At 50.4% G+C, this 12,703-nt stretch overlaps 1 protein-coding gene across 5 annotated transcripts in view; it reads left to right on the top strand.

The window, feature by feature from the left end:
* Window positions 1–10,824, top strand: part of HDAC4 (histone deacetylase 4) — a 338,393-nt gene extending 327,569 nt beyond the window's left edge. For all 5 annotated transcript variants that reach the window (XM_058533322.1, XM_058533325.1, XM_058533323.1 and 2 more), the window contains exons 25-27: window positions 4,043–4,127; window positions 5,263–5,404; window positions 5,919–10,824. In XM_058533322.1, coding sequence (XP_058389305.1) covers window positions 4,043–4,127; window positions 5,263–5,404; window positions 5,919–5,958 — 267 coding nt within the window. In that variant the 3' untranslated portion in view covers window positions 5,959–10,824. The remainder of the gene's footprint in view (window positions 1–4,042; window positions 4,128–5,262; window positions 5,405–5,918) is intronic.
* Window positions 10,825–12,703: the final 1,879 nt, after the last annotated feature.

Raw genomic sequence — 12,703 nt, 5'->3', positions numbered from 1 at the left:
ATTTCCTTTACGTTCTACACATTTTTACTTCATATGTTTTAAAGCAATTTTACTAAATATGTACAAATTTTAAATCATTATATCCTTTGGATGAATTGAAATTTTTATCATTATAGAGTGACTTTTTTTTTTTTTGAGGAAGATTGGCCCTGAGCTAACATCTGTTGCCATTCTTCCTCTTTTTCTTTTTCTCCCCAAGGCCCCAGTACATAGTTGTATATCCCAGTTGTAGGTCCTTCCTGTTCTTCTATGTGGGACGCTGCCTCAGCATGGCTTAGATGAGTGGTAAGTAGGTCCGCGCCTGGGATCCGAACCGGCAAACCCCGGGCCACCAAAGCAGAATGCGCAGACTTAACCGCTGACTTAACCGCTGTGCCACTGGGCCGGCCCTTATAGTGACCTTCTTTATGACCTTCTTTAAGGTTTTCCCTTAAATCTGTTATGACAAATATTTAAGGTGTTCCTGGCCTCCTTTTCGCCACATGTACCATTTTTCATCCTTGACTTTCAGCCTTCCTCCTATGTTGCAGATGTTTCTTCTACAGACAGCCTGAGGCTGGATTGCACTGTTATTTTTTATATCCAGTCCAGCAGACTAGCTGTCAGTGGAAACTTTGGTCGGTACAGTTGGTTTGCTCACGTGCTGTTTTGTTTTGTTCATAATCATGTCTATCATCTTGTTCTGTGCACTTTGCCCCCCTTTCGGTAGCTCTTTCTTTTTTCTCTTTTCTTGCCTTCTCTTGACACAACTGAGGGTTCCCCACATTCCATTTGTTCCCTCTACCGAGTGGAAGGAGACACACCCTACTGCTATTGTTAGTGGTGATCCTTGCAGATGTTGACACGCACCCTCGACATGGTCGGTGACTCACCCCTCCCCACACACCTTGGCCGGGCTGCTCTGGCCCTGGGTAGGGTCGCAGGTCCAACACAGGACCCCCAGTTGGACATACTTACACCAAAAAATTACTTGTTTATCAGAAGTTTAAATGCAGCTGGTGTCCTGTATGTTCATTTGCTAAATCGGGCGGCCCCAGCGCCGCTCCCAGGTCATGAGCAATCACTGACTAGTGTTTCTTGTCCCTCTTTTTTTCTTTAATTTCACTGATTAGACATCGTTATTTTTGTTTTATGTGGTGCCTATTTATTTGGCTTTTCCTGCATCTATGCCATTTTCTTTGCTCTTCACTCCTCATTTCTCAGATAATTTTGTGAGACATGATCTAGGATCATTTTCTTTCTGCCTGAAGCACATCCTATAGCATTCCCCTTTCAAGTCATTATTTCACCCTCATTCCTAGGTGATAGTCTCACTGGCCTTACAGGTCTGGGCTGACCATCATTTTCTCCTGACACATTGAAGATACTGCACCCCTGTCCCCTTGCTTCCTTTGCTCTGAAGCAGTCTGCCTAGCTCACGGCTGCTCCTTTGAAGACTGTGTGTTTCTCTAGCTGCTTTCAGAATTCTCCAATTGTCTTTGATGTTCTGCAGTCTCACTCTGATGTGCCTGAGGTGGGTTTCTGTTTTAATTCTTTCTGCTTGGATCTTATTCCCATCGTGAACTGAGGATTGGGGCCGTTGCCTGATCCTGGAAAACCCTCAGCCATTGGCACCTTTATAATCCTCTCCCCACTCTCATGGGGTCATGAGAATAGAGGAATAAAGGAACAGGTGCCTTCTCTCTCTGTCTGCTCCTCTCGTCTCTGAGCTGCATTCAGGGTCATTTCTTCAATCGTTGCTTCCAGGTTACTAACTTTCTCTTTTGCTGATTTGTTGAGTTTCTAATTTCTCCAGTTGGGTTTTCATCACTAGAAGTTCTGTCTGGCTCTCTTTCAAGTCTTGCAGCTCAGTTTCAGTAATCTCTGGTTCTCTCATCATACACTAATATCTTTTATTTTTAATACATGTTAAACTTGCTTACTTTATAGTTTATAACTGCAGTCTTTGAGGATCTAAATCTGCATTTTTTGATAGACTTTTTATTTTTGGATGGTTTTAGATTTACAGAAAGTTACAGAGCCAGCACGCGTACTCCTGTGTGCCCCTCAGACAGTCCCCTCTGCTGTAACCATCTGCCGTCAGTGGGACGTGCATCTCACCTGGGAACCAGCCCAGCACGTCACTGTTAACTCCACTCCAGACGTGCTGAGGTCTCGCCCGTCTTCTCACGACGCGCTGTTTCTGTTCCGGGTCCCATCCAGGACCCCAGAGCACACCAGGCACTGCGTCTCCTTGGTCTCCTCGGGGCCATGACAGTTTCTCAGTCTCCTTGTTTTTCATGACTCCAACAGTTGTGAGGAGTGCCGGTCAGGTATTTTGTAGCATGTCCCTCCGTCTATGTTTGTCTGACTTTCCCCTCATGACTGGGCTGGGGGCAGGATTTGAGGAGGAACAGCCCCGAGGTCAAGTGTCTTCCCAACGCCTCCTCCCCGGTGGTGCCATCCGTGTGGCTCATCTGTGCTGAAGCCGACCGTGAGCACTTGGTTAGAGTGGTGTTTCTGAGGTTTTTCCACCATAGAGTTCCCTTTTCCTGCATGTGTGCCCTTTGGACGGAAGTCACCATGTGCAGCTCAGCTCACACTCGAGGGGACGGCGGGGGGAGGTGTTAAGCTCCACCTGGTGGAGGGGGGTGTGCACATAAGTCATTTGAAATTCTTCTTCAGGAAGGTGTCTCTCTTCTCCCCATTTATTTATTTATCCAGTCACTTACTTATTTCAGTGTGGACTCCTGGGTATTTGTTTTATACTCTGAGTTATAATTTGGTACTATGTAATGCATCCGTTTCCGATTGGCCCCCGTGTGGGCCCCTCTGAGGTGCCCCATCATCTTGGCTTTGAGCCCCTCCTTACTCTCTACTCTGCAGGGTCCCCCAGCCCCAGATCCAGCCACGTCTCCAGGGAGCCTGCGTCCTTGTACTGCAGAATGCTGTTAGCACCTGGTCTGTTTCTCCTGACCCAAGTTCCTACTGGCTTACTTCTGTGCTCTAGGACATTTTTCACCGGGAACTGTTGCTTCTTGGAACTGAGCTGGCAGCGCGAATAGGCGGCCTGGTTGGGGGGGGGGGGGTGCCTCACAAGAGGATCGACAGCTGCTCTGCCAGGCGCCTGGCATCACGGGGCCGACACTGCTAGTAGCAGCCCTCTACTTGCAGTGTTTAGAACCAGGCAGGTTCTCAGGGGGCTGAGCACAAAGCTTTCCTTACCCGGTCTTTGCGAGCACGCTGTCTGTGTGTGCCTGCTCTGCTAGCTCACCCCTGAGGTCGCGGTCATTCCAACCCCGGCTTGCGCGGCCAGGGCCTGTCCCCAGGATATCTGACCTCTCTGAGCAGGTTCCAGCTTTGTTCCAGACCCCAGCAGATCTCCCCCCATTTTGTGGGCTGGTCCAGTTATTTAAAGTTTTTTAATTGTTGTTGAGTTTTTATGATCTATTCAGCCCACCGTGCTTAGTTGTTAGGTTGTGGATGCCCTGGTCTGCCCGATGGCCCTCGCCTGACTCGTCACTCTATTCCTTGTTATCTTCAGCTGACAGCACTTAAGGAAAAACCCTGAACATAGTTCCCTCTGTGAGAGATTCCGCTCATTTCCTTCCAGTTACCTTTTTTCCTGTTATTGGAAGAAAACCGTGAACAGGGGATACTCAAGCATTCTTGTTTATAAGACCAGGGATGTGACAGTGATATTTCCAGAAAGCAATCATTATTTCCCCAATGTTACGCCATGGTAAAAACAGTGCACCCCATGCTGATGTCCTCCTCCAGCCTGCTCCTGGACACCGCCCGTCGTCCTGGCCATGTGGGAACCACAAACACGCCTGATGGTCTCCTGGGAAAAACACCATAAAGAAAAGAAATACAGTTTTGCAAAAAGTTCATATAATAAAGACCAAAACCATGTTATTTGGCTTTTTAAAGTTATTTTCTCTTCTCTGTTAGCAAATACACTCAAGAGACAGACACTGACTTTGAACATCCCACTTGAACGCACATGGGGATTATATTGACATCCTTTCTATTCACTATATATTTATTTACTTTTTTCCAGCTTGATCCTCTTCCAGAAAAGGTTTTGCAGCAGAGACCCAATGCTAACGCTGTCCGGTCCATGGAGAAGGTCATTGAAATCCACAGTAAGTCACTGGCAGAGTGCTCGGCAAGGAAGCCCTGCTGGGGGTGTGAGAGGGAGGGGGACGGGCGAGAGGGAGGGCACAGGACTCCTGTCCCACAGGTCCCCACCCCTGTGCCCCTCTCCATGTCACTGCCACCGCTGCCCCAGGCCTGCGTGACAAGGCCTTGCTTTCAGCTAGCATTTGACATGCTGGTAGAGACTCATTTCACCCCCATTAGTTTCCCCACAACCTACTAGAACAGTAACATCAGCTCCATGTCACAGGTCAAAAGAATTGAGGCTCAAGGAGTCTTGTGACGTCACTTGCTCCAGGTCCCCAGCTAGCAGCGGTGGGACTGGATATGAACCTGTGTCCTAGAGTCTGGTCTCGTCCCCTGGACCAGAGAATCCCCATTCAATCAGCTCAGAGAACCTGGGGCCCTGCAGAGACCCGACGCAGGGTGCAGGGCCCCCATTTCCTGCACTTCCCCTCGAGCGGCAGGTCCTGGTGACCAAGGGGACTGGCCCAGAGCAGGCACACCTTGTCTCGGGTGAACTGACAGTGCCCTGCCCTCATCACAGAGCTCTTTGTCTTAGGTCTAAGGATGACCCAAATCACTGAGACTGTCTCGTAGGTGGCTGGAAACCAGGGGTCTGCCCTCTGTTCTTCTGTGCTTTTCTGGCCAGCACTGAGCTCCTGGCCTCAGAGCCCTTCTCACTGGCTTCCCGATGAGAAGCCCCTGCGTGGGAGGAAGCACTGAAGGCCGTGCTCAGCTCTCCCTGCAATTTCCCCTCGCCTCGGAGGGTCTGGGTGGGAGACCCCTCAGCCTCTGGGCAGCAGTGTTCCTGCGCCCGCCTGCGCCCAGAGTCAGGGAGCGGCCCCACTCACAACCGCCCCGCAGTGAGGAAGGGGCCAGGCCCCGCGGGAACCCCCGCTTCATCCAGGGAGCTCCTGCCGCAGGGCAGACTTGATTGCCCCGCAACGTGGAAGCTTTTCTGGAGAGTCCTGGTCTTTGTGTGTTTGAAACCAGGCCGCTCCTGGCTTCTGCCTCCTGAAAGAGGGGTGCTTTTCAAGTCACCCGTGATAAGTCATGCTTGAGACCCTGGGCCGCGGGGAGCCTCTTCTGCGGCTCCGGTAACAGCGCTTCCCCCGCCAGGCCAGTACTGGCGCTCCCTGCAGCGCCCCTCCTCCACGGCGGGGCGCTCGCTGGTCGAGGCCCAGAAGTGCGAGAGCGAGGAGGCCGAGACCGTCACCGCCATGGCCTCGCTGTCCGTGGGCGTGAAGCCGGCCGAGAAGAGGTGAGCGCCCCTGCACTGCCCTGGTCGCTGGGGGCCACCAAGGCCGCGGGCACTCCCTCGGGGCCGCCAAGGCCACTGGTCTGCCGGCACGTCTGTGAATGGGGACACATCCTGTGGACGACCTGCACCTTTGCTCTTGTGTCTGAAGCACGAGGCTTCTCCACACGCCCTGCCCAGCGCACCAGGGCTAGCCCCGGGGGAGGGATGGAGGGTGGTGTCCTCATCGACTCTAGCGCCCTGCCAGCATGGCCACCTCTGTCCAGTGTGACAGCCCCTTAGAAACCCTTGAAGAACCTTTACTCCTGAGCTGGTGGGCCCAGTGACACTTACCCCTGGGGGCGGGAAGCTGGAGTGGGAGGCGGGCGGGGGCCCAGGGTGGGGGCAGCGGTCCTGCTGGAAGGAGGAGGTGCAGAGGTGGGGGGAAAGCCCAGTGGTGCTGCGTTAACCCTCCCATCGGTTCTTTCTCCCCCGCCGGCGCACACCCTCTTCCCCTCCGCCTGGGGCGCCGCCGCAGACCCGACGAGGAGCCCATGGAAGAGGAGCCGCCCCTGTAGCCTCTCCCGAAGCCGCGGGTCTCTTGTTTGTTTGTCTCTGTCTTGAAGCTCCGCCAAGAAAAGTTCCTGTTACTCTGCGTCCTGCCGCGGCGTTCTTAGGGCGCCGGGCACGGCAGGGCTCGGGCGGCGCCGGGGAGCCTCTGGCTGCCCAGGCCCTCGGGTCTCCGGGCGGGGCAGCAGTGCGCGGAACCCGGGACAGACGCCGGGCCGAGCGGACACACGGACGCGCACGGAAGCCAGGCCGCCCTCGGCTCCCACGAGGGAAGCCGGGAGGGAGGACGCCTGCGGCGGCTCGTGGCAGAGCTGCCCGATTCAGTTGACACGAGGAAAAGAAAATCAAAGATCTAATAATACAAAACAAACTTGATTAAAACTGGTGCTTAAAGTTTGGTTATTACCCACAATTCCACAGTCTCCGTGTAAACCACTCAACTCATCTTGTAGCTTATGTTTTTTTAAAGAGGACGTTTTCTACGGCTCTGCCTGCCTCTGTGAACCAGGGCCGTGTGCGGCGGGGGGTGCAGCCGGGTGGGGGACAGAGTGGACGAGCATTTAAGGAAAAAAAACTGGACAAAACAGAAATGTGAGCCTGCAGGGCTGGCTTTGGTTTCTCAAAGCCTATGGAAGATGCGAGTTTGTGCCTTTTTTTTTAATTGCTCTGATGGATTTTTGTGGCTGGGGTTTCTGAAGTCTGAGGAACAATGCCTTAAGAAAAAATAAACAGCAGGAATGGGTGGGACGGTTTCCTGTGGCTGGTCGGGCCTGACAGTGCCCTGCGAGGGGCAGGAGGCTGCTGTGTGTTGGCCTGGCGCTCAGAGCGGGCGCAGGCCGCAGCTGGCGGCTCCAGAGGGCTGCAGTCCTGCAGCCCTCCTTTTGCTTTATTGCTGTTGAAGAAAAATGGAGGTAGTTCCAAAAAAGTGGCAAATACTGTTGGGGGTTTTGAAGTCCAACAAATTTTAAATGAATCCAAAGTGTTCTTTTCTCGTACATCATATGATAATTGAGCATCTCCATTTGGTTGTGAAGCATGTCCTGGGCACACTTTCAGTGTTACGATCGGAATGCTTTTTATTAAAAGCAAGTAGCATGAAGTATTGCTTAAATTTTAGGTATAAATAAATATATATATGTATAATATATATTCCAATGTATTCCAAGCTAAGAAACTTGATTCTTATGAAATCTTGATAAAATATTTATAATGCATTTATAGAAAAAGTATATATATATAATAAATGCAGTTGTAAAGGTCCCTGGCGAATGAATGACTTGTGACTTAGATATCAAGGTGCTTATGGAAAGGGATCTCGTTTGACACTCGTGTATTTTTGAACTCCAGATTGGACGGCTTTCAGATCGCCAACACGTTCGCCACTGGGCAGCTACCCTGCAAGTTTGTATTTCATTCTAATTATTTTCTAACAGAACTCCTACCCGCGCCAAGCCTCCATGCACATATGTACCTAATGAGTTTTTATAGCAAAGAATATAAATTTGCTGTTGATTTTTGTATGAATTTTTCACAAAAAGATCCTGAATAAGCCTTGTTTTGTGACTTTTACATTTTTTCTCACCATTTAGCAGTTTTCTGAATGGTAATAATGTCTCAACCTTTTTCCTTTCTAAATTCTTGGTTGTACTTTTTTTTTTTTAACTGTTTTCAAGGTTTTTTTTATGGTTTTCGTTTTTGTTTATTTTTGTACAGCGAGCAGTTTTCTGCGGTGCACGGAACTGTGCCACAGAGCTTATTTTCACAAAGTGAGCATCGAATGAGAAGAGGGGTCTGAGGTCTTTTCATGGTGGTCCTGACCGTGTGTCTTTCCTGGTTCTGTCATAGGAGCTGTATCCAGACGCGAAGGGGCTTTCGTCCCCTCCACAGCAGTAGTGTGATGGGTGTGGGTTATGTTCCCCTCCGTAGCAGGTGTGGGGAGGATTGCACATGGCGCCGAGCTGGGTACCTTGCCAGATAGCACGGGCCATCGGCGATCATGAAACTCATGTTTAAACTTCTCTGACCACGTCGTCAGGATAGAATTTTAGCTTCAGTTTTCCAAAGACCTTTTAAGCATGTCAGCAATGCATGGGGCCAGAGTGGGGCCTGGTCCCCATTCCTGGTTTTTCTGCTGCAGCCACATGGCCCAGACCCTGGCTGGAAGCAGCGGGCCCTGGATTTTGGAGCCGGTGGCTGCAGAGGCCCTTGCTGCCTTGCCAGCCTGCAGGGACAGCACAGGTCCTGACCAGGGCAGCCAGTCTTGGCTCTTTTTCTCTTGGACAGTAACTGACCATCACTTTTTACTGGTAACTTATTTCCCAGCACTTGAAGCCACCAATTTCATTCCAAAGTGTGTATCGAGCTCAGACTTGTGGGAGGAAGTTCAGGCCCAGCGTGCCCACGGAGGGAACCCCAGGCCAGGTGTCTGAGTTTGGTAACGTTTACAGGGTAGCTTCTGAAAGAGATACTGACACAGCCGACTTTTGACCAAATGAATCCAGTTTCTTGGATCGGCTTGGTCATCAGGATGCTGTTGGTCAGATCCAGGACACTGGTTTGAGAGCAGGACAGAAAGGTCTTGGGACGTGTTTGGCTATCTCCTCCCGACTGGCCACTCTGAAGCCCAACTTGGCAGGAGGAGCTGGTGTGTGGGGGCAGCTCGATCCACCTGGTGAGGGCGATGGCAAGGCCCAGTGACCAGCTGGCTCTTCTGGCCTCCTTGGTCTCCGCACAGTCCCATGGGGACCCCCTGCTGCCTGCTCTCCCACTGCCAGCCATGGCTCGTGGGGAGGAAGACATCTCACATTTTGTACAGATGATGGGATAACATGGCCCTCTTGGTGGTCACGTTATCATTGTGGGGGTCACCTCCAACCCCATTCAGTGGAGTCATCTTCTGCAGAGAGGCCTGGCCAGGGGAGCGTGCTTCATTGTCAGCTCGCTCCAGCTTCACAGACGTGCGTAGAGCATGACATGTAGCCTTTTTTTTTCTTTGAAGACACACTCAGCCCTCTGCACGGCCGGCCATCCAGGGCAGACCGTGGGGGCCTGCCCCGTGGCGGCAGGGACGCCGCGTCCCGGAGGGCTCCTCACACCTCCCCTTTTGGCTCCCTGCACCTCTAGCCTTTTTCTTCCTTTGCAAAGGCCTTGAGGGCACTGGCTGGGGATCAGCAAGCGAGCACTTTATATCCCTTTGTGGGAAACCCCACGACGCCGCCGGGACGCGTGGTGTCAACCCTGCCCTCTTGGCTTTCCGGCTGCGCCGCGCCGCGCCCGAGCCCCACCAGCAGGCGGCCGTCCCGGGGCCGCGCCCGACCGGCTGGGACTGGCAGCCCCTCCGGTTCCGAAGGGCCACTTTGTCAAAGTGTTTCAGTTTTTCTTTACTTCTTTTACAAGTCTGTTTCCAGAGGAAGGACCGTTTTGTCTTGGTCTGACACAAAAGCGGGTCTGATTTTTGCAGCAGTAGCAGTGGAGTTGATTGTTGTTAATTTTTGATCAGAACATTCCTTCTTCCCTGGTCACAGCCACGTGCTCATTCCATTCTTCTTTTTGTAGACTTTTGGGCCCACGTGTTCTCTGGGCATTGATACATATATAAATATATAAATAGAAATATATATGATATATTTTTTTAGGTTTCCTACATCTGGAGGTTGCATGGACTGTTGGCCGGCATGTCTTTATATTGTATACGGATTTTGCACGCCAAACTCGGCAGCTTTGGGGAAGAAGAAAAATGCCTTTCTGTTCTCCTCTCATGACATTTGCAGTTACAAACGGTGGAAATTTTTCTGTAAAACAAAACCTTGAAGGAGAGTGGGGGGGAACGTTTGCGTCTTATTGAACTTATTCTTAAGAAATTGTACTTTTTATTGTAAGAAAAATAAAAAGGACTACTTAAACATTTGTCATATTAAGAAAAAAAAGTTTATCTAGCACTTGTGACATACCAATAATAGAGTTTATTGTATTTATGTGGAAACAGTGTTTTCGGGAAACTGTGCAGAATTCACAGCGAACTGCCTGTCTCTCTCTGGTTGACTTGGAGGAATTTTTTGTTTCATTTCTTTTTATCTCCTTGCACGGGGCGAGGCGTGTGCCCCCCTCACCGGCCCTCTGACTGCTTATTCCAATGGAGAACCGGGCAGCCCTATGAGCCCCTTTTCCGCACAGCTGTGTTGACTTTTTAATTACTTTGAGATGATGTATGGCTAAGATTTCACTTTAAACTAAGCAGTCGTGAACTGTGCGAGCACTGTGGTTTAAAATTATACTTTGCATCGAAAGGAAACCATTTCTTCCTTGTAATGAAGCGGAGCTTGTTCTGAGCTCAGCTCACTTTGTCTCTGACATGATTAAAATTCTCCTGTTGAAAGAAAAAGAAAGCAGACAGTTTGTTTGTTTGGTTTTTTGGTGTGTGTGCTCCGTACTGGAGGCGCCATTTTCCAATTGATGAGAGTGACAAACCTATATCTATAATATCTATATAAGGGGGGCTGACCCTATTCACCCAAGAGCTTATTACCGACATGTTGTAGAAAACACAGTTGTAACGACAGCACATCCCACCTGATGCCTGTCCGCGCCCCGTGGGAGTTCCGCGCGGGGAGCCAAGACCTGTTTCTTCTGTAATTTCATCAGTTTTCTGATTGTCTGGACCTTCCAATGGTTCTTTCTTTTGCTCAGTGGACTTGGAGATTTTGTTCTTGGTTTTCTCATTCTTGTTTTGTTTCGTGTGGGTGGATTTTCACCGAGCACGGTGTCCTCCTCCGACAGCCGACTTTCTGCTTCCCCTGGAGTCCAGTATTTTGTACCTCATCCTTCAACTTGTTACTCTTGTGGTGTAAATAAAGACAGCATTAATTGCCCTCCTATCTCTGGTTTCTGCCCGTGTGCTCTCGTTCTTGTTGGCTCTGGTTGGCGGGCACCCTGTGGGGCTGGCCCGCCCGCACCGCGGGCTCCCACGTGGTTGGATGGGGATCACTTGAACCCATGGGGGTGGCCCCTTGGACCCAGACTCCTTGGCAGCCTTGCCACCCTTTGCCGTGGGAGTATCTTCATTTTACATGTCCAATAATTTAAGTCCTCGCACTGTTTTCTCCCCAAAATACTGGGCTGGAAATGACCTCGGAGGTGAATAAGGCCGAAGGGAGGGGACCAGGGCAGGCTCATCCGTCCACCTTCCCACAGCCGGGCACACATTCTCCCCTAGGCGGGAGTCTGTAGACACCCAGCCGCGGCCCCCCAGGAATACACCGCCACCCGTAAGTGACCACTCTCCTTCTTGGGTGAAGCTCCCACCCCTTCCCGGGCCCCACATCCAGTGACTAATTAATTAGGGGGTGAGGTGAAGGTCAGCCACCTGGGCCCAACTCAGGGGCCGTCCTAGCTACTCCTGGTGGGGTTGGCAGCCTCCTTCACAGCCGGGCACCTTCCTCTGCCAGGTCCTGGGTCCTTCCTGTCCTGTTCACAGCTGTTGATCCCAAGGGCACTCCTCAAAAAGCATCATGCTCACCAAACTCCACCTTAGGGTCTGCTCTCTGGGAACCCAACCTGCAACACCCAGGGGTCTCTGACCTCCTTGCCTGGGCCTCAGAGTGAGGCGTGTGGAACACAGCCATCCCAGCTGACCCCCAACACAAGCAGAGCCGCCCCAGTCAACCCACAAGCAAGAAATGCCTGGAGGTGGAGCCCCTGAGGTGGGGGTATTTGTTATGCAGCATCATTGCAGTGATAGCTGACTTGGAGGGGATGTGAAGAGGTAAGGGGGTAGAATGTAACCAGAGCCTTGTCATGCTTAAGGTTGATGTTTATCAGGATATATTTATTAGTTTACCCAAAACAAGAGGATCTTATTCTAACAGGAATTCTCTTTTCTAAGAAAACAAACAGAAGGGAAAAGCAACCTTGAAAGAATAGCCTGACTCTAGGGCAAGGAGATTCCTGAGTACAGCTTCTCTTCAGTTTCATTACACTGTAGGGTTTTTGTGCCACATCTTTTGGATCATTTTATCTGAAAATTATGTTTTAATGTATGTTATAAAGAATTGATACTTTTTTACCTTTTGAAATTATGAAATACCTCAACCATGGAGGAGAGAAAATAACAGACTTGTGCGTCCACCATTAAAATTGAACACATATTCGCATTTTGCCATAAACGTAATAAACAAAACGTAGCAGATACAGCTCAGCCCCACGTTCCCTCCCCTTCCCTTTCTGGGAGTCAACACTGGCCTGAGATTGGTGGGTGAACTCCTTGTCCATGTTTTTGCATTTTTGCTGCATAATTTTATCTCTATAAAAGTAAATCTTAGTGTTTTTGATGTATATATTTACAGTACCTGGCGTTGTATTGTAAATGTCTTCGCTTCTTGCTTTTTTGACTCCGTAGTGTGTTGAAATTTACCTATATTGATGCCCACATCTCTAGGTTATTCGTTAGAAGTGCTGGGTAGTGTTTCATTGTATGAAGATCCCACTTTGATACAACCATCCCTCTTTTTTGTGTGTGAGGAGGACTGGCCCTGAGCTAACATCCATTGCCAATCTTCCTCTTTTTGCTTGAAGAAGATTAGCCCCGAGCTAACATCTGTGCCAGTCTTCCTCCATTTTGTACATGGGACACCTCCACAGCATGGGCTGACAAGCGGTGTGTAGTTCTGTGCCCAGGTTTCGAACCAGAGAACCCCAAGCCACCAAAGCGGAGCACACAAACTTAGCCACTACGCCACTGGGCCAGCCCCTCTTTTG

The sequence above is a fragment of the Diceros bicornis genome, chromosome 37, assembly GCF_020826845.1.
Source record: "Diceros bicornis minor isolate mBicDic1 chromosome 37, mDicBic1.mat.cur, whole genome shotgun sequence".
Taxonomy (NCBI): domain Eukaryota; kingdom Metazoa; phylum Chordata; class Mammalia; order Perissodactyla; family Rhinocerotidae; genus Diceros; species Diceros bicornis.
This window is presented reverse-complemented; position numbering and strand designations above follow the sequence as displayed.